Source organism: Nansenia antarctica (genome assembly GCF_963989245.1).
Source record: "Nansenia antarctica genome assembly, chromosome: 8".
Classification (NCBI taxonomy): domain Eukaryota; kingdom Metazoa; phylum Chordata; class Actinopteri; order Argentiniformes; family Microstomatidae; genus Nansenia; species Nansenia antarctica.
The window spans coordinates 12207483-12227725 of NC_137678.1; the positions used below are offsets into that span (position 1 = coordinate 12207483).

At 40.8% G+C, this 20243-nt stretch overlaps 1 protein-coding gene across 1 annotated transcript; it reads left to right on the plus strand.

Moving 5' to 3' along the window:
- Positions 1-5017: 5017 nt before the first annotated feature.
- LOC308164577 (piggyBac transposable element-derived protein 4-like) lies at positions 5018-6514 on the plus strand. Its single transcript, XM_080538645.1, has 3 exons — positions 5018-5025; positions 5542-5762; positions 5923-6514. The coding sequence occupies exons 2-3, from the start codon at positions 5607-5609 to the stop codon at positions 6190-6192; spliced, it is 426 nt and encodes a 141-aa protein (XP_080394771.1). The 5' UTR covers positions 5018-5025; positions 5542-5606; the 3' UTR covers positions 6193-6514.
- The last annotated feature ends 13729 nt before the right edge of the window (positions 6515-20243 follow it).

Below are 20243 nucleotides of genomic sequence, written 5' to 3' on the forward strand. Positions count from 1 at the left end.
TGTTACTGTAAGAGTTAGCTGTTAGTTATTGTACACTGGTACACTGTTATTTAAGGTCGACGTGACCTGTTATTGATTTGTGTTTGCTGCCGTTTGGTCTAGTTGTTTTGACCTGTTATAGCCTACTGAATAAACGCCGGAGTCATGGCAAGAAGGGCTAGCTGTGTCGATTAGTGATGGGCGAAAATGAACGAAAATGAACGAACTATCAACTCGTCTGGGACGTATTCTGACAGTTTAGAGGGGTTTAATAACGGTTTTAATGCATTTAAGATAAGTAGAAAATATGTTTAGACACAGACCGCATTTAGCTGGGTTAAAGGACAGCGATGTATAGACGCAATTTAAACCACCTCTTCTGCATGAATAACTATGCTAGACTACATGGAATCTCAGACTAAATGACGGTCTGGTACATATTTTGACAATCTACAGGCGTTTAGGGTATTAATTTAAACTCAACGTGCTGCTAGACTAAAACAGGTTTAGACACAGACTGCATTTATCTGGGTTAAAGGACAGCGATGTATAGACGCAATTTAAACCACCTCTTCTGCATGAATAACTATGCTAGACTACATGGAATCTCAGACTAAATGACGGTCTGGTACATATTTTGACAATCTACAGGGGTTTAGGGTATTAATTTAAACTCAACGTGCTGCTAGACTAAAACAGGTTTAGACACAGACCGCATTTATCTGGGTTAAAGGACAGCGACGTATAGACGCAATTTAAACCACCACTTCTGCTAGGATAACTATGCTAGACTATATGAATCTCATACTACATGACGTCTGGGACGTATTCTGACAGTTTAGAGGGGTTTAATAACGGTTTTCATGCATTTAAGATAAGTAGAAAATATAGCCGTAATATAGCTGGTTTATATTGGTTTATATTGTAGACGCGAGGTTGAAAAGACGTCTATTGCTCAGAGGGTATGTATTGCAAATTGCAAACGCACTATCTGCCTCAGAAACTCTGAAGAATGTCACACCGGGGAAGACATGTTTCGCTCTCGTCTCTACACTGGGTGGCTGTACGCAGGCGCAGCAGCATGAGCGCGTCAACCGGAACCAGAAATATTTCCAGCTTCATATTATCGGCTCCATATTACGGAGGACCAAGTCTGCCAAAATTAACAATAAATATATAGACACATAAATGAATGTATGAACAAATACATCAATGAATACACACAGTATAACGCAATACATTTCTATATGTATTTATTCTGTTCCACATGTATTCTTTCTTTTCCACATTCATTCTTTCTTTTCCTTTTTCCACATTGTTTTCCACATTCATTCTTTCATTCTTTCTTTTCCACATTCATTCTTTCTTTTCCACATTCATTCTTTCTTTTCCACTTTATCAGTAATGTATGCAAATATATGGGGGCGTATCTTGCATGTTGTCCACGCCCCTACGCATTTTCATTGGTTGATACCACACGTGACGTATGAAAGCAGCGACACTGTTATTACCACAGACGGGTAGAGAGTCTATAGCCCCGTTCTCTCACAGCCTCTTTCTCCCTATAATTTCCATGGAATCCCAAACTATGTCTATGACATCCCAAGCTATTCCCGTGTTGTCCCCTTTCACACATGTCGGCAATGGTCTATACTAGTCCATCAGCACTGTATGGGAGAACTTGGTGATAACCACAATACCAGTTGACTCAATTAGACATACGCTCTGGGCTATGCGCGATGCAAGACAGCTGAGAGTGTCTCCACTGCGTTTATATCACAAAATGTACATTTGATAAGTAAAAGTAAGCTAGCTAAGTAAGCAATCTAGCTGACTATGACTGGAAACGAAGTACTATCCAGTTAGAATTATAGAAGATCTAGTTGTGTTTTCCTGCTGGTCTCGCTGCCTGGGTTTGAACAGACTTGTGGTGACTAAAAATGGCTTTAAAAAATGCCTTTCCACCAAAGAATATATATATGCCATATATATGCGATATATCATACCTCCACTATGATTCATATGCCCTAACCCTTTTTTTCTTTTTTTTTTTAACATGCTATGATTGGAAATTAGAGTGTCTGCTCTCGGCTGAGGGCTTGATTGATTGATTGATTGAAAACTTTATTAGAAGATTTGCAGAAGTAGGTACATGAAAGTACATATTACATACAAGGTCAACTAACAGGATAAAAACCCAAGAAAGCCACTGGCTTATTTCAATTGGGGTCCTTGATTCTCAATTCATCGTTACATGTAAGACCGACAAAAAAACTAGTACTATCTACAAGATAATACAGACAAATAACTAGTACTATCTACAAGATAAACATACATCCAACATGGGAAGAACAATACAACAAAACATAAGGTATGTACAGCGGGTAGGACAGGTGGGGACATACACCACAGGTGGGGGCGGGGGACAAAACACAAAGTATGTACAGTGGGTAGTTCGGGCAGGGGGACAGACATATAATATGTACAATGGGTAGTTCCGGCGGGGGGACAAAACAACAAGTATGTACAGTGTGTGGTCATGGGGGGGGGGGGGGGGAACAAAAACACCAGTAGATTTAGGGAGGGGGGGGGGGCGACATAATAACATTGCGTTTGCTCAGAGTGTAGACCAGGTAGGGGGGTGGGACAAAACAACTAGTATGTGCAGAGGGTATTTCGGGTGGGGGGGGGGGGGGGGGGGGGGGGTGGGAGACATAACAACAAAACCACAAGAATATATAGAGGGTAGTCCTGGTGGGGGTGTAGTCTTTTAATTTGATTTTTGATTTAGAGGGTCCAGTTACGGATTGCAGCCTCCTGTAAATGTTTTTTGAGAGTGGTTTTGAAGGTGGGCAGTGTTTTGCACTCCTTTAAGATTATAGGAAGGGCGTTCCTTATTTTTACTGCATAGTTTGCAAACGAGTTTAACCCCTTGTTTGTGGTGCAACGCGGTTGAACGTGGTTCGTGGAGCTTCCTCTGGTATTGTATGTGTGGACGTTGTTCACTTTTTGGAAGTATGTTGACAGGTACTTGGGTGTCTTTGTGGTGTAGCGTATCTTGAAGACCAGGCCCAGTGCAAGCTGCTGCACTCTGTCAACTACTCGTAGCCAATCAAGGCTCAAAAAATGAGCAGCGGTTAGATGTGTCCTAGGGTTGAAGCCTAGCAGAAGCCTAACCAGTTTATTTTGGGCTGTCTGGAGTCTTGTTTTTTGGGCCTTTGTGGTTCTATAGTACCATGATGTTACGGCATAGTCGAAGTGACATTGAATGAGAGCTCCTGATAGGGTCCTCAGTGTGTTTTTACTGACAAGTGAGGATATCCTGTACAAGAATCTAGTTCTATGGTTAACTTTTTTGATTACTTTTGCTGCCATTTTATCTCCGGAAAGATTTGCCTCTAAGATGGAGCCCAGGTATGTAATATCCTCTTTTCTTGTGATAGTAATGTTACCCACTTTTATTTTGTAATTTACAGCCTTTCTGAGTTTAGATGGGGATCCGTATAGGATGGTTTCAGTTTTACCTAGGTGTATTGATAGTTTATTGTCAGCTAGCCAGATGCAGATTCTACTCAGTTCAGTGCTTAGCGCTTTTTCCACCTGCAATATGTCCCTGTCAGAGACCAGCAGAGCCGAGTCATCCGCGAACAGGAACAAATTGCAATCACATGCTGATGACATGTCATTCACATATATTAGGAACAGTAAAGGTCCCAATATGCTTCCTTGTGGAACGCCGCAGGTCACTGGGAGCGGGGGGGACAGTGTTCCGTTCACACTAACCACCTGTTCCATCCCCTCTAAGTAGGATTGCATCCAGCTCACCGATGTTCTATCGAACCCAATTGCTTTCAGTTTATCTAACAATATGTGGTGATCTACTGTGTCGAAGGCCTTCTGGAGGTCCAGCATGACCATGCCGCAGTACTTGCCCGAGTCCACCTCATGGTTGATGTGGTCGTTCAAATAGAGAAGGCATGTGTCAGTGGAATGGGATGTTCTGAATCCTGATTGAAATTCATACATCAGATTTTTTTCGGTAAGGTACCTATCAACCTGTTCATAAACTATTTTTTCCATAAGTTTCGAGATGGAATTAAGAATAGAAACAGGTCGGTAGTTGCCTGGGTCTAATTTGCTTCCTTTTTTATACAGTGGGGTTACCCTTGCTATTTTAAAGTCAAGGGGGACGTGTCCCTGTTTGATGGAGAGGTTTATTATGTGGGTGATGATTGGGGTAATGGAGGCAGCTGAGTCTTTTAGAAATCTGGCTGGAATATTGTCATGGCCCGTGGCCTTTTCTGAGTGTAGAGCGCCCAGTTTTTTAAACACCTCATCGTTTGACACCATGGAGAGTTTAAAATCATCTTTGCGTACACCCAGTTTATTGTAGAACGCACAGATGTGCTCTACACCATAACGCCCTGAGTGGGGTGGTAGATTGTTAACTAATTTAGTGGCTATGGTTGTAAAGAAAGTGTTTAAGCACTTAGCCACATCCAGCTTGTCTGTAAAGAGAGAATCTCCAGATTTTATGCTGATGTTTGTAGACCTGGTTTTGAGTTTTTGACTGCAACCTAGTTGGCTATTAAAAACCCTTCTGCGCCGAAATGTAACGCCGCCGGCACAAATCCGCACACAACATTGAAATTACCGTAATTTCTAAACGGTTTGTGCTATCGAAAAAAATCCAACTGTCCCTGAAAGCTGCGATGTTGCACTTCAACCAACATATAGGGTATTACGGTAAAATGTGACGTGACGACATTCTCAGAGTCCATTTACACACAGTGAAGGCGGAGGCGGAGTTTTACAAAATGGAGGAGGTTTTACAAAATGTTTGGTAGCGTAAAAATTGTTCCCTAACCTATTCTGAAGCTTTGGAAACGATGAAATAGTCTTTGCTATCTCTCGAGGGTAAACAAGTATTATTATTATTATTAAAAATGTCTCGGAAATCATTGAGGGTGTCAAAACCTCCATCTCGATTTATCGAGGAGTCAGGACGACAGTGAACACGGAAGTAATACATCATTCATCATCAACGTGAGTAACTTTTGTATGTTATAGCCTAACACATTTGTAGCCTAACTTTTTGGGTAACTTGCATAATATTTTCCTTCGGGATGAAGTTATATTATTGTTATATTATCTACATTACTTTTAGCATGCCTCTAGTTCCAATGTCCATCCAGTCTACACTGGCGAGACGGTACTGCGCTGGCAGAAGACAGGTATTGACATATGCTGTAATGTAACCTTTTGTCAGTTGATGAATAAATGCATGTTACAACACACTATACATGCATATTACAACACACTATACATGCATATTACAACACACTATACATGCATATTACAACACACTATACATGCATATTACAACACACTATACATGCATGTTACAACACACTATACATGCATATTACAACACACTATACATGCATGTTACAACACACTATACATGCATATTACAACACACTATACATGCATATTACAACAAAACACATTGAATTACCATTGTGACAATGTGCACCCTCCTTTTCTCTCCTATCTATCTAGCTGATGGACAAAATGAGAGGGTCCCCATCCCCAGGCCCACAGCTGTCGGGGAGTATAATAAGTACATGGGGGGTGTTGATACATCTGACCAGATGCTGGGGACAAACTCTGTCCACCGCAAAACCAGGCGGTGGCCTATTACTGTGTTCCAGCACTTTGTGGACATTAGTTTGACAAACAGCTACATAGTCCACAAGGAGCTATGTAAAAGCAAGCAGGAGGTATGTAATTGTACTCTTCTGTATTTTGCACTGTCCTGTCTTGTCCTTGCACCTTTTGTATGCTTGTCTACTTATTGTTATGCACCAACATTCCAAAGCAAATTACATGTATGTGTGAAAACCCCCGGCAAGAGTAAATCTGATTCTGATTTTGTTTCAGGGACACATGACACGCCAGGACTTCCAGGAGCAGCTGACTGCCCAGCTCCTGGGAGTGCCACTGCATGGCAGGCCGGAGAGGACCCCCAGCCAGGGCCATTTCCCTGTCCCTGTGAGCGACGGTCAGGGGAAGGGCAAGACTGTGAGAGCCACCCTGGGGAGAAAGAGGTGCACTCTGTGCAAAAGAAACACTCCTTGGAGATGTAGAGAGTGTGGTGTGGGCCTCTGCCTTCAACTCGACAGGAACTGTTTCACTCTGTACCACGACTGAGTACAGTAGGCCTGTCTGTATATAGTTAGTTAGTTAGTCCTCTTCACCCCGTTGAGGGGCATAGGGCGTCCACCAGAGCTCTCCATCTCACTCTCTTTTGGGCCTGGGCCTTTGTTTCTTGCCAGCTCACCCCGATGTTCTTCAGGTCTTGGAGTGTGGAACGTCTCCAGGTGTTTTTCGGCCTTCCAGCTTTCCTCTTCCCCTGCGGGTTGTAGTCCAAGGCCTGTCTAGTGATGTTGTTGGAGTCCTTCCTAAGGGTGTGCCCTATCCAGCTCCACTTTCTCCTTTTGATGGTGGTAGCTATGCTGTCCTGGTTTGTTATTCTCCACAGCTCTTCATTTGTGATTCTGATGGGCCACCACAGCTTGAGGATGTACCGCAGGCATTTGTTGACTAACACCTGGATCTTGCTTGTGAGGCATAGCTTGTGTATATAGTCTGTTCTTAATTATTTGTATATAGTCTGTTCTAAATCATTTGTATATAGTCTGTTCTTAATTATTTGTATATAGTCAATTTAATATTTCACTAAAAACCCTCTAAAATCAATTCCGTTTTTGTGTTTTTTTCCCCTCAAAACATTTCAGTAATGTCAGATATTGAAAGCTGAAGTAATCCTGACAAAAGGAGCAAAGGCATTTACTCACAGGACATTATCTGACATTTTTACAGCCAAAACATTACAAAATACTTTTATTCTTGACTAAAAACCTATAAAACCCAATTCCGATTTTCTTTTTCCTCCATGTCACTAATCACTAGAATGGTCATTACTCTTGAACAATATAAGATATTTCTAACCTGTCTTCTATTCTGAATTGCCAACAGAATTGTGCATGCCTCATACCCTCTAACTTTCCTTCAAGCTTGTAAGTAAAATGGTTTAAAATGCAGTTTTCTGATGGAGTATGGCAGCCGGAGAAGATTTTTGTAAAGATTGCTGTGTGAAATCTGCTGGATAAAGGATAGTTATTCTCAAATAATAAAATAAACATTGATACCATTTAAAAGTACTAGCTCTTCTCTTTAAAATGGTCATATCATTTTTGGCTCTGTGATGTAATATGAAAACACCAAAAATGTTCTTGTATCGGAATGCCATATTCCGGAATATGAACATATGAAAATATGAATATAAAATTAGGTCTAAAAGGGTTAGCTTCCAAAGGTCACGTGGTTTGTTTAAGTTTTCTTCGATTTTGTTATCGAGGTATTTTTTCTTAGCAGATTTGGTCATGGTAATTACCTGATTGCATAGTTTGTTGCATTGTTTTTTAATTTTCTCAAAGTGGTTTTTGAGATCTTCGTTTAAGTGTTTCACTAATTTTGATTTGCATTTTTGAACTTCAGAGCATTTTAGGTCTCTGACTTTCATAGCATTTAGAATGTCCGAATTCATCCATGGTTCCGATCGGGCTTTAACCCTGGTGGTTCTCATGGGGGCTATACTGTCAATAATATTTAGGAATTTGGTTTTGAAACCTAGCCATGCCTCCTCAACCTGTGTGCTTTTTAGTTCATCTAACCAGTCTTGATTCTCCAGTTTATGGTTTAAGGCCTCACTAGAATAGGATTTAAGGGATCTAGTGGTTACAGTTTTATGACCGCCAGCCTTGGGTTTATGCTTTTTACGAGTGCAAAAGATCATGTAATGATCACTTAGCCCACATACAATAACCCCACTCTTGGAGATTTTCGTCTCGCGCAGTATCAACCAATGAAAATGCGCAGGGGCGTGGACAACATGCAAGATACGCCCCTATGTTTGCATACATTACTGATAAAGCGAAATACAATGTTGTTTTCACCTATCTATTCACATAGAATAGTTTGTCTTTGTCATTGTCAGATGTGTATGCAAATATAGGGGCGTATCTTGGACGCACTCTACGCATTTTCATTGGTTGATACTGCGCGTGACGTGGTAAAGCACTCAGCCAAGAGTACCTGAACATTTCATTACCATATAGTTCTAAAAAAAAGTCACATGGAGATTATAGTAGGATATGACTCCAAATAATTCTCATCGGTTTATTATCGCTATCTCCTCCGCATTATTTGTCGACTGTAATGAGGACTCCGGTTGCTGAAGTTTCTTGACGCTGCGTTCTGGTCAAAGTCCGACAGAATGTTTCCCATGAATTCCCTCTCACTGAACATTAGCCTGCAGATGTCACATAGTGGTAGAAATAAACCAAAAGTAGCCTTCTTCAGGTGTCTTCGTCCGCCCCGTGGAAAAAGAAAGACTCAAAGCACGCTTAACTCCACCATAGATTGAGTACGGCGAGAACAAAAACGAGATTCCATTTTTACACCGTACCTGGCTGTTCAATTAGTTTTTGATGTTAGGTGGAATGTTTGGGATCCTTACTTCTAAAACGTATGCATGCCATGTGGCTGTTGATTACAGATTTATGAATTCATCAATTGCATTGTCTCCGCTTAAATGTCCATGCGCCTTGCGCAGATGAACTCAAATTAAGGGGAATCTGACATTCCGCCCTAATATCCATCCTTGTGCTACAAAGCACACCGCCCTTGTACACATTGAAGAGTGAATACAACCAAGAAGTGTCAACTAGGATTGGCACATTTTGGTCTAGGGGGCGTGTAAGTGCTCACGCTGCGCCGATGAGATGTGCCAACATTTACTGCATTTTACGCATGACTGTTGCATAAACCTCAGCGCACTTGATTCTGCCTTTGTATCTGTATTGTATGTGATATCACGATGTTGCCCAACGTGTAAAAGGGCCGACAATATATATAGATAGTGCTATATACCAATATAGACCATGTGATTTTTGTCGAATTAAATAAAGTAGGCTAGTCTTCTTCAGACTTGACCGACGTGATATGCTGCTTAGTTGATACTCGACTATAGTAAACTATCGATCGGTTTCCCAAACTCTTCAGTCCTCAGGACTCATGTAACAGGTTGGACATTATGAGCGGTGGTCAAGGGTCCTTCTGTCCGCTTCACGAGATTATGCAGGTCGACAGACAACAGCGACCTCTTGTGGATTAATAAATGCATTTAGCCTCACTTGTCCGACTGTTTCATGAGAAACATAGCAGAAGTGATGGCAGGGAGGCAGGGACGGCGTTAGAATGAAAGATAACGGTAACTGAATGGCACAACACAATACTGTAATTCCTACTGGATTATGTATCCGTATGCGTGTTTGCTGTAGGTTCTTGTAAATTAACTTTTTCAGATAAGGTTGATCAAAATACTTCAAAACGAACTAAATTGTCCAACAGGAATTAAAGCTATGTCAAATTTCAGATTTCCTCCATTAACCTTCCTAGAACTAGACATACAGAATATGAAAGGACATGTTCAAGGTGTAGACTATTATAAACCCATCCAGCACATCGATTTTATTCATGACAAATTCCCCAGGGATTAACCTTCATTCACTCTGAAGTATACCATTGCCACTAATCAAAACTGAAATTCTTTCATCACACATAATGACATGAATTATCAACTGCGGTGTTAATTACATACAACTGAACCATACATGAATTCATGAATTCAACTGAATTCATAATTCATGTTTGTTTTTATTTTTTGTATGTCTCGTTTTCATGCCCAACACTTCAGGTGTGGATTACATCAGCAGGATAGACCGAATCTGGTCTGCCATTTCAAAAGATAAAAATAATTTGGGCAATATCTTCAGTTATATGTCAGTCAAGACCTATTAGACCCCTATTCGTGTTGGGCATCTCATTCAGCCACATTCAAACATCCTCTGCGTTAATTTACTCTTCATTTACTCATCTATGATGGTGCTACCATATCTAGGATCCTGCATGAAATTGTATTGACCAGCCTAGAATTTCAGTTAGTACCACCACTGCATTTCAATATGTTGTCCTCAATGTACAATGCACTATAACAGTTTTTTTTAATGATATATTACTTCCAGATTCACTCAGAATTCTATCCCTCCCACAAGGAACCTGTGTTTGGGTTCCCTCTGAATGTATGAAATACAATCTCTGGTAAGGAAACAAATTCACTCTTGAACAGCTGCAGAAAGCATTAGAGTTGGTGGGGAAAATGTGTCTGCACAAGAAGGGTCGATTTCCTCTCAGCAGTAATGGTGGATTGGCGTGTCATTCACAGGAAAGCTGGCGCCAGTCCAAAGGCAGTGCCGCTGTATAGGCCCTCAGTCAAATCCCTGCAAGCCAATACTACACTGAGATCCATTCAGCTTCTGAACGTCTGTGCATGAATCAGACATAGGCCACAGTGTATAAGATTACATTGTCAGCTGCAAGTCATTTCAAAAGACAAATAATACACCTTTAAGTCCCTCGAGTCCTACACCTGGTAAGTATATTACTCAGGCCCCATGGTTAAAAGAACGTTTTCTACATGTGGTTAGATTCTTAACATTGGCAGCAGCAGCAGCAGCAGAAATAGTCATGTTCACCACATCAGTCCTATTGAGGCTGATGTGAGGAAACATGAGATGTTTGAGAGGGGAGGTTTGATAAGAAACAACAAATTAGATAAACATTCTGTGGACCACATATCATGTATGCTTGGGGAAAACATGTCTTTTATGCACAACTCTAGGTTACACAAAGTGTATAGAACTAGAAGTTGACAGAAGTGAACTTTTCTGCTGTAATTTAGTTTTTGACCTTCAGTTCAAGCCTTCAGATATTATACCCTCTATATGCGTAATGCGGTGAGTAAGTCTCTTGTGCCCGCCATGACCTTAGCCAGGCTACCCTACCTGTCCTGACAGTTCCAGAGAAGTAGACAGGAGCCCCAAATTCATAATCACACTTCATTCTCTGCCTCTATCTGATCTATGATAGCGCTAATAATAACCAGTGCAGACTGCCCTGTCTCCCTGGGTGCCCTGCACACCTTGAGCCTGTGATTAGCACTGCCCATTCAGAGCCCATTAAAGCTGTATTTACTTATCATCTTCACCGGGGCCATCACTCTGTTTGCCAGGGAGATGCCCACAGGGGAGAAGTAGAGTGACCTTCCCGTAGCCAAGCATAAGTCACTGAATGGACACCACAGCTCCCCCTCTGATGCTGTGTTTCTGTTGCCTAACCTTTAAAAAGCTCAAGTGACTCACACCCAAATGACAGCACACAATAACACATTGCATTTGGAATGACATAAACTCTGAATAGCATGTAGTCCTGATGTGGACCAACGCTATGATGATGAGTCATGGTAGCACAATTACTGCAGTATGCATAACCTTCCCTCAATAGCAGCCTTGGGGTTCACTTAATTGCATACAAATGTCGAAACAACGGCAACATTTGACAATATAGCCACTACGTTTTAAACCCTTGTTCTATATCAAAAGTAACTTCCACAAGAGGGTTTCAGGCCATTTGACTGACTGACGATCATTTTGACTGACAGTTCAGCTATTGTGATAGCACAAATGGGACAAGGTGATCTTTATTCCTCATTCTCTCTTACATGCACAGTTATTTCTTATCAGTGGGGAAGAGCCATGACCTGTTTAGGGCATACTTAACTTTCCCTTTTGACCTTTCATACCCATGATTATTTCTATCCACATTCTATTCTCTTCTATATGCTGCCAGCACAAAAGGACATTAGGCAAAGACCCACTGGACTGATAAATCTGAGTGCTCAGAGTGCAGAGCACTGAACAAACTGTCCTAAATCGCTCCCTCGCTTGATTATCATTTCGCTGCCACCACCTTCATCTTGCCAAGGGCAGTCCATTATCTCTCCATTGGCCAGAGTCTGCAGCTTTACGGTAACAGGAATAAGCAAAGAGTTGAATGTGTGAATGCAAATAAGAAATAACTAATGCAAAAAGGTTTTGCTCATATTTAATTCATTACATTGTCATATTATCTCTTATATTTTTTTTCATGACTCCTTATTCAGTACCCTCTTGGGGAAAATGACACCTAGCTGAACATACCGTAATTAGATTGTTATTATATATTATCCTATTATATACATTGTTACCAGTGGTGTGCCGTCAGGGCCAGCAAGGCCTTCTCTGCTGGCCTAAACATCATCAGAATATACATTTTATTTTAATATATTTTTTCCACAAATATGTATTAATGATTCCCCATAGTCTATTCTCTTCATTTCATAGCTTTCCTCTTGGTTGCGCTGCTTCCAGTCTCCGATTGAGATTTGGAGGGCTGGCCTTTATGTTAGAGCTTTTATCCAATCAAAATGTGTTGCTAGGGGGCTCCAAAATCTGCCCAGCCTGCAAGTTAAACGGTGCCGCGGATTCGACCTGTAACTTAACGTTGGAACGAGAAAACCTGTGGCGTACCTAGTAAACCTACGTAGATGCGAGCAAAAGCAACAACGGCGCCTGCTGTAAGGCTCAATGATGTCAGCACCCAGCACGTCTTTTGATTGGATACGCACTATTGATACGCACTATTGATACGCACTATTGATATTCACTATTGAGATGCGTATATGCCGGTAGATGTGAAACTTTTGAAAGTGCGCAGGGAAACGGAGCATCACAACGAAAGCTTTCGTTGACTGATCGATAATACTGATCGATTGTGTCCTGTTTTTGGGTAAACAATAACTTTCATTTAGGGGACACGATAAAAGCGCCGAGTCCACAAACAGAGAAAACTACGTTGAGCTTCTTTCTTTTCTGGCTGAAAACAACCCAGATTTACATTACCACCTGTCCACAAACAAAATGTTTACTGGGACGTCAGGCAAAATACAAAACGACCTGATTTTTGCTATTGCTGAAGTGATGTGAGAAGAGATCAAAATGGAGATTAAAAAGGCACCCTTTGTCGCTATTATGGTGGACGAGACGACAGACGTGGGTAATGTAGCGATCTTAAAGATGTTAGTTTAACACTCTTCATTGTAAATGCGGATTTATTGATTAAAAATGCTTCGGAAATATTAATATAACTCTGTTGTACTTGTCTGACTATGTTAAGGTGATGCAACGCCCGGTTATACTGTGTTTCTGTCTAGTTTCTAGAGCCATGGCGTCATAACGATGGTATTAAGAGGTAGAATAATTGATAGTAGGTGAATGTCAGATGAAGGGCGGCAGGCCGAGATGCAATTAATTAATAGATTTGCTCAAGTAGACAATTAAGATAGATTTATTCCATTACAGCGCTGGGCAGCCTCTCAACACACGGCAAGCAACGAGGAGAGGCACGCCCTGAATGACATCTTACAGTGGCTTGATATAGGCAAAAGTTGCTGATCAAGCAGCCAGCTGTTTGTCATGCAAATCATCCCCAAAGACAGGGCTCCGTTGAGTCTAGGTAGGGTTGTTGACGAGAAGTCCCCATCTCCCAAAAGTGGCTGATTGTCCTGACAACCCAGCTACCTGACCCTGGTCAGCTGACTGGCTGGTTCTAAATATACTGACCTATTGACCCAGGTCCTATGCTGGTCCCCACTAGCTGTGGTCTCTATATTTGGCTCAGGTCCAGTTACAGACAGAGAGTTTGCAGCCTGTGTCAGCACTTTAGATATTACAACTTGCTGATAATCACCAATGATTAAAGTATTTAGGGTTTACCTAAGCACAATGTCAAAAACACATCATATCAGCCCACTCTTTTTTTTCTTCTCTAATGGACAGTAACTTTAATTATTTCTCTTTCCTTCCCCATGGTTGAGATCTTGCATTCCCCCCCCGGAATTGCCTTTAAATGACTTTTCCCATGGACCAATGCAAGTCCCCAGTCATGTGGCCTGACAAAGTGAACAAACATCTCACTCCACAATTGACTTGGCGTGAGTAAAAGGTCACTTTGTGGTTAAAACTACTCTGATGAATAATTACCTTCTTTGGATAAAAACCTTTTGTTGTTTAAAGGAGAAAATATCCAAATAGGTTTCTCATTACTATGTCTAACTACTCATTACAAATGAAGTAGGTATCATTTCCATCATTAATTCAAATCACATGTTTTTCCATAGTTTGTTACATAATTATACATTTTTAACAAATAGGGATATCGTCAATCAGTTTCTTGGTTCTTCGATATCCTAGGTCGATCTTCAACAGAGGGACCATCATGCTTTTCCGGTCGCAATGAGGCACTATCTGAGATGCTGATGGACCATTGTTGTCTTTCCGCCTTGTCGTCCTCTTGTATTGTTGCTGTGTTATTGAGAGACTCACAGTAGAAATTATTTCATTCACCATCATGCTGCTTGCTCAAATGTTTTAACAGTGTTATTGAAACTCTAAATCCTTACCCCCTACTTTTCTCTCCCCTATTGTTCTATGTCCCCATTGTCTGATCTTAAAGGTTTAATCCTGTTGTGGTGAATACGTACAACAATTGTCAACAAACTGGCAAACTCCTGCAACTGAGTCTAGTGCGCTATTCGGTTTAACTCCCTGGATGTCACGACGCATGCGAACAAGATTAGTGTCAGAGTCTTCAGTTAAAGTAAAGTCTGTTTCGTTAGTTATCACCCAGAGCGTATACAGAACCGATAAAATTGTGGCCATCCATCTTATCCACAATGAGGCCAGGATCACACGGTTACTCTCGGCACGCATCGTCTGTCCGGTATCTCTTGTCCTAGTTTCAATCTTAATTCACAACAACATCAAGAATAATTGTTAATAGCAGAGATAGTCATCATTATGGTACTGGCATCAGTGATCGTTTGTCATACTACGTGTTTTCCCCTTTGCTTGGGTCTCATCGTCAGAGTCGAGAGTGGGTTGGGCTCCCTGTGGTCCCCCCCATCTAGTGAGTTATGCACTTGCCTGCTGAGACATTTTTAGATACAGGGATTGCACAATCGTTAAGTACAGGTAGACAGACATTTAGTTTCTCTCAAAATGGTTAACTCGTCCTTCATCAATGCTCCTAGAGGAAACAAAAGGATTTGTCATTTGACGTTCATGCCATGGGTATTCAAACTAGGACTTGTGTTGTGAAAAACCGTGAACCGTCCCTTTAATATCCAAATCAGTTCTTCAATACTTAGTTTATTTACTGTCAATGTGCAATCTGAGTCAATTCCCATAAGCATACTTTTAATGAGGTAGATAGGTTCTATTCTACCCGTATGTTAAAAAATTCTGATCATAATCATAACTGATGGCTTGAATACTTCCCCGTTGGTCTATGTACACTATAAGCTTATTTTGCATTAAGATTTAAATTTGCTGTGAACATTTAAATGTTCTATCCCTTTCTTATAATCAAATATTTCTCAGTCAATCACCCGTTGGTTTTAGTAGATTTATCAGAGACACTCTTGAGTCAGTGTGAATGGTTCTTTATCATAAATGTTGCATCAATGTGTAATGCTCGTGCATTCAGCTGTTGGCCGATTAACACTGTTGATTGTGAAGTACTGTCATATTCGTATGTGTAATTGCTTTATCAAAGTCTGTAGTCTGTCATGTCATTATCATGTTTCCGCTCTCAAACAGAAAAACAACATTTTCATTTACAGTTACACAGAGAATTATTTGTGGTTTCCCCTTTCTCTCATCCGTCAATCGTTCACTGTCATTTCAGCCCCCACTTCTGTTAGATTGGCCCTCAGCAACGCCCCCGTTTTTTTTTTTTTAGTCCGTCGCTCAGTTTCTTTCCATTTTCTTGGTTCTGTCAGGAGATAGAATTGGCAAGAGTTGTGTTGTCCGTTCGGGATTATTCATCAATCAAAATGTCACATTTTCCTCTTTGCTTGTGTGAACATCAACAGTCATCAATGCATGTCTCTGTTTACTAAGTAAATTCAAATGTTACGTTTACTGAGTCAATGCAGAATTGTATGATAATTACAATAAGAGACAACTACATTTTCATCTCTAACACTTCTATGTGTTCTCTGCGTGTCTGTGTCTCTGTGTCACCGAGCTGCGTCTTGTTTGCAAGGGCAGTTCTATTAATAGTGTAGGTTCCGAATGTCGTCTCTGGTGCAGCGTTGTGGAGCACAAGTGCACTCGTGTCTCTTACCACCTTTTCGCTGTTCGTGCTAAGCTATTTAGCTTGTCCTGAAAATACAATAGTTATTCATTTCACTCTTTATCATTTGTTTACAATATGTTAATCAATACAAGGATTATTATTACTTAACTCAATGATTTCCCTATAACTCTATCACTCGACATGCTTCACGTAAGACTTCATTACCCATAATGCTTAGTATTCATTCCAACCCTCTAGGTCCGTGTATTGCGCAAGCTCCAAGACTTGTGGTTGGTGTCGCTTATTAAACAATCCCAAAGCTTCTAATTCCCTTATTCGTTTTTCAATCAATGCTGGTGTCATTGAGAAAATGTCTGGTGTTGATAATTTGAAGTTCTTTGCATCGTCTCCAATACCATCTAGAATCATATTTGTAAAGAACGCGTTAGGTTTGTCTTCTAATTCCAAATTCGCCTTTTCTCTCCAGGTATTTTGGAATCTGATTACAAAGTCAGACATTGTTTCATTAGGCTTACGTTTACAGTTCAGAATCTGTGAGATATCACCTCCATTCCGCAATCTTTGTTAGAAATGGTTCTGCATAGAATGGTCCTAATTTAAGTAAAATCCATCCTTTTGGTGTCACTGTATCAGTGTATTTTATCGGAATATCAATTATGTGTGGATCAATTTCCAATAGTTTCTTAATAGCTTTCTTTTCCCCTCGTGGCAAGTCCCTAACCGACTTGTACTTAATAATCCGTTTCTCACAATTTGCCGTCCTAGACATTTGATTCCCCATGTTTGATTAATTACACTGCACACAATGTTAGTAAAAAGGAATTCTTTTATCTAAATTGTCTCGTTAGAGCTTTATAGTTACCCAATTCGTGTTGATTACTTTATTACTATATACTTTAATTCAGTCTGTTGTATTGCGTTTCATCAAGGTCATTTAAATCCACGTCTCATCTGTTCTCTCCTGTCTCAATAAATCAATCTTGTCACTCAAATCTGTTGCGCTTTAACATTAACACAAATACCGTATCCGTTCAACTTCTTATCGTCCTACAACTGTCTTTTTACCGCTGACCTATATCTTTCATTATCCTGTTTCTCTACATAATATATCCACATTACTAGACCACTTATAAACACTTTCTTTAAATCATACTTCAAATTACATACCATAACCACTTTCGTGTCAATACCTTATTCATTTAACCATCTTAATCAACATTCTACTTCATAGTTTCAATTGACTCAAGCGTGCTTCTGCAGTTCACCTTATTTCCTGTCAAATACCTCAATATGTCTGTACCTTACAGATAAACAAATAAAAACCCACGGAATGCCCAATTCCGTTTAATCAATTCTTCTATGAATTAATCAATATCCAGTATCAGTATCTCACCTCCAGAGTGACACCTAGCATCTCTGTCCTTTATAACGTATTATCCTATATGTGGATCAATGATCTTCATGTACACAGCAATACTCAAGCTTTAATATTTAGTCAAATTTAATCATTGGCCCCCCCATCATCAAATTCATCCCCTTTCCTTTATTCAAGGAAAAAAATTACAGGTTTTTCCCTCTAGAACAACAATTCAGGTTAAGCACACAACCACACTGTGTTTATCTGCCTTACCTGTCTCGCTGAATCTAGGATCCTGTTCGTTAAACGCCAATTGATAGTAGGTGAATGTCAGATGAAGGGCGGCAGGCCGAGATGCAATTAATTAATAGATTTGCTCAAGTAGACAATTAAGATAGATTTATTCCATTACAGCGCTGGGCAGCCTCTCAACACACGGCAAGCAACGAGGAGAGGCACGCCCTGAATGACATCTTACAGTGGCTTGATATAGGCAAAAGTTGCTGATCAAGCAGCCAGCTGTTTGTCATGCAAATCATCCCCAAAGACAGGGCTCCGTTGAGTCTAGGTAGGGTTGTTGACGAGAAGTCCCCATCTCCCAAAAGTGGCTGATTGTCCTGACAACCCAGCTACCTGACCCTGGTCAGCTGACTGGCTGGTTCTAAATATACTGACCTATTGACCCAGGTCCTATGCTGGTCCCCACTAGCTGTGGTCTCTATATTTGGCTCAGGTCCAGTTACAGACAGAGAGTTTGCAGCCTGTGTCAGCACTTTAGATATTACAACTTGCTGATAATCACCAATGATTAAAGTATTTAGGGTTTACCTAAGCACAATGTCAAAAACACATCATATCAATAATTCAGGTAGGAATGTGTCGGACATCACTGAAGGCCTAGGTGTGAAATGCACCGCCCGCCACTGATTGTTACCCAATGTCCTGGGAACGTCTGTCGTTGGTTTGCTGGGTATGCATTCGTTTCCCAAGTCTCCAGCCTCTAGTCCAGTCTCTAGCCTTGTTTGATGAAAGAGGGAGAATCCTAAAGAGGCCCAACAGCATTAAATGGTTGTCTAATGGGTTCCTGGTTTACTTGTGATAATCTGGTAATCAGAGGTTGAAGGAGGGCACATCTATCACTGAGGGAACAAATAAAAGTCTTAATACGTCCTGTTTCCTCTCACCCTGGGAGGAAATGTGAACCAGATAAACGACGGCCTTGTTTTAAAGAGAAATCGTATCTATTGCCAAGCATTTGTGGCCAACAAAGTAATTTCGATACCAGTCTCTGTATTGATGGGATAAGGGGCCAATTTACCAGTAGGTGGTATAGGAATGGAATTGACGTTATCTTCACTTACTCTGCTCTTTGCTCGCAATCCAGCCCAAAATTAGGTGAGAGAAAAAGAAACAATCACCACCAAAGAAAGGTTAATTTTAAATGGCTGTGACATGACCGCTACCTTTGCAGATAGTTTATATCGACTTCAAAAATACTTTAGTAGACTTTAGTTTTGATATGTATTCTCCACAGACATGTACTGTGGCAACTCACATTAAATAAAAGGATGATTTCTATTTTCTGGAAGCACTATTGTGACCCCATTTACTGGCACAGCAATGTTTTGGGAAAGACATTGATATGTGAATATGATGTGCTGATGTTGACAGATTTGCAGTTTATCACGCCTGCATTGATGCTGAGACACAGGAGGGGGCCCACAAATACGATGTACAGAACACTTTTCTCAGATATCAAGCACTGTTTTTGTCACACCACCCACTGTTATATTTGTCTGACAAGCAACAATGTGTTCCGGCCCACCATGGAGCTTAGGATATAAGTTAATTGAAAACAGGGAAGTGAGATCAGTTGTTGCACCAGAGATTCCAGACCAGCCTCCTAAACAGGTGTGCGCACAAAGACTGAGAAACTAATCTCTGGCAAATTGGCAAAAATGTGAGGCAAAGCTGCTAATTCATGACCACGTGGCATGAAAATGGGGAGTAAATTGACTGTGGTGGGAAATCTCAGGAGACTGCAGCCACATCAGTGGGATTTAGAGCAGTCTGCCAACCCTGCAGTGAACAATGCTTTATTGAATGCCTGGGTGGGATGTGATTAAATAAAGCTTGGCCTGAAAGTGATGAAATTAGAATTATTAATCAGCCATTGATTGAACTGCTGTGTTCTTCCTTCCCTTGCAGGAAAGAGCTTGTACGTCCACTGGGTATTTATGATGGATGAATACACATAAAAACATAAAAGTCATGGAGGCAAAGTGCAAGAGCTATGTGTTTTGTGTGTCTGTGTGTGTGTGTGTGTGTGTGTGTGTGTGTGTGGCTATCTACATACAGTTTATTAAGATAATGCTATAGGAGTTCTTGCTACAAGTAGGTCTGTGCTGCCACCTAATGAGGCATTAGGTCAATGTCATGTCCTGATAGGCTAGCAAAGAGCAAAAAGAAAAAAGGGGGCCATTGACTTGACTAGTGTCATTGTTGCCTCCAGTTAGACATGGGTTGGGTGACCTACGGGGAAGAGTGACGAGTACACTTGCAACTGTTGCTGAAGTCAGCTATCATACTGCAGCCTGTACATCCATGGCATCTAAAGATTTGCCTAATGACAAAACATGGACAAAATGTTCTGAACAATAAAGACCATTCATTCATTCATTCATTCATTCTACTAAAAGGGCAATGGATATGTTCTTGGATCAGTCTTGACTGAATGCCTGTT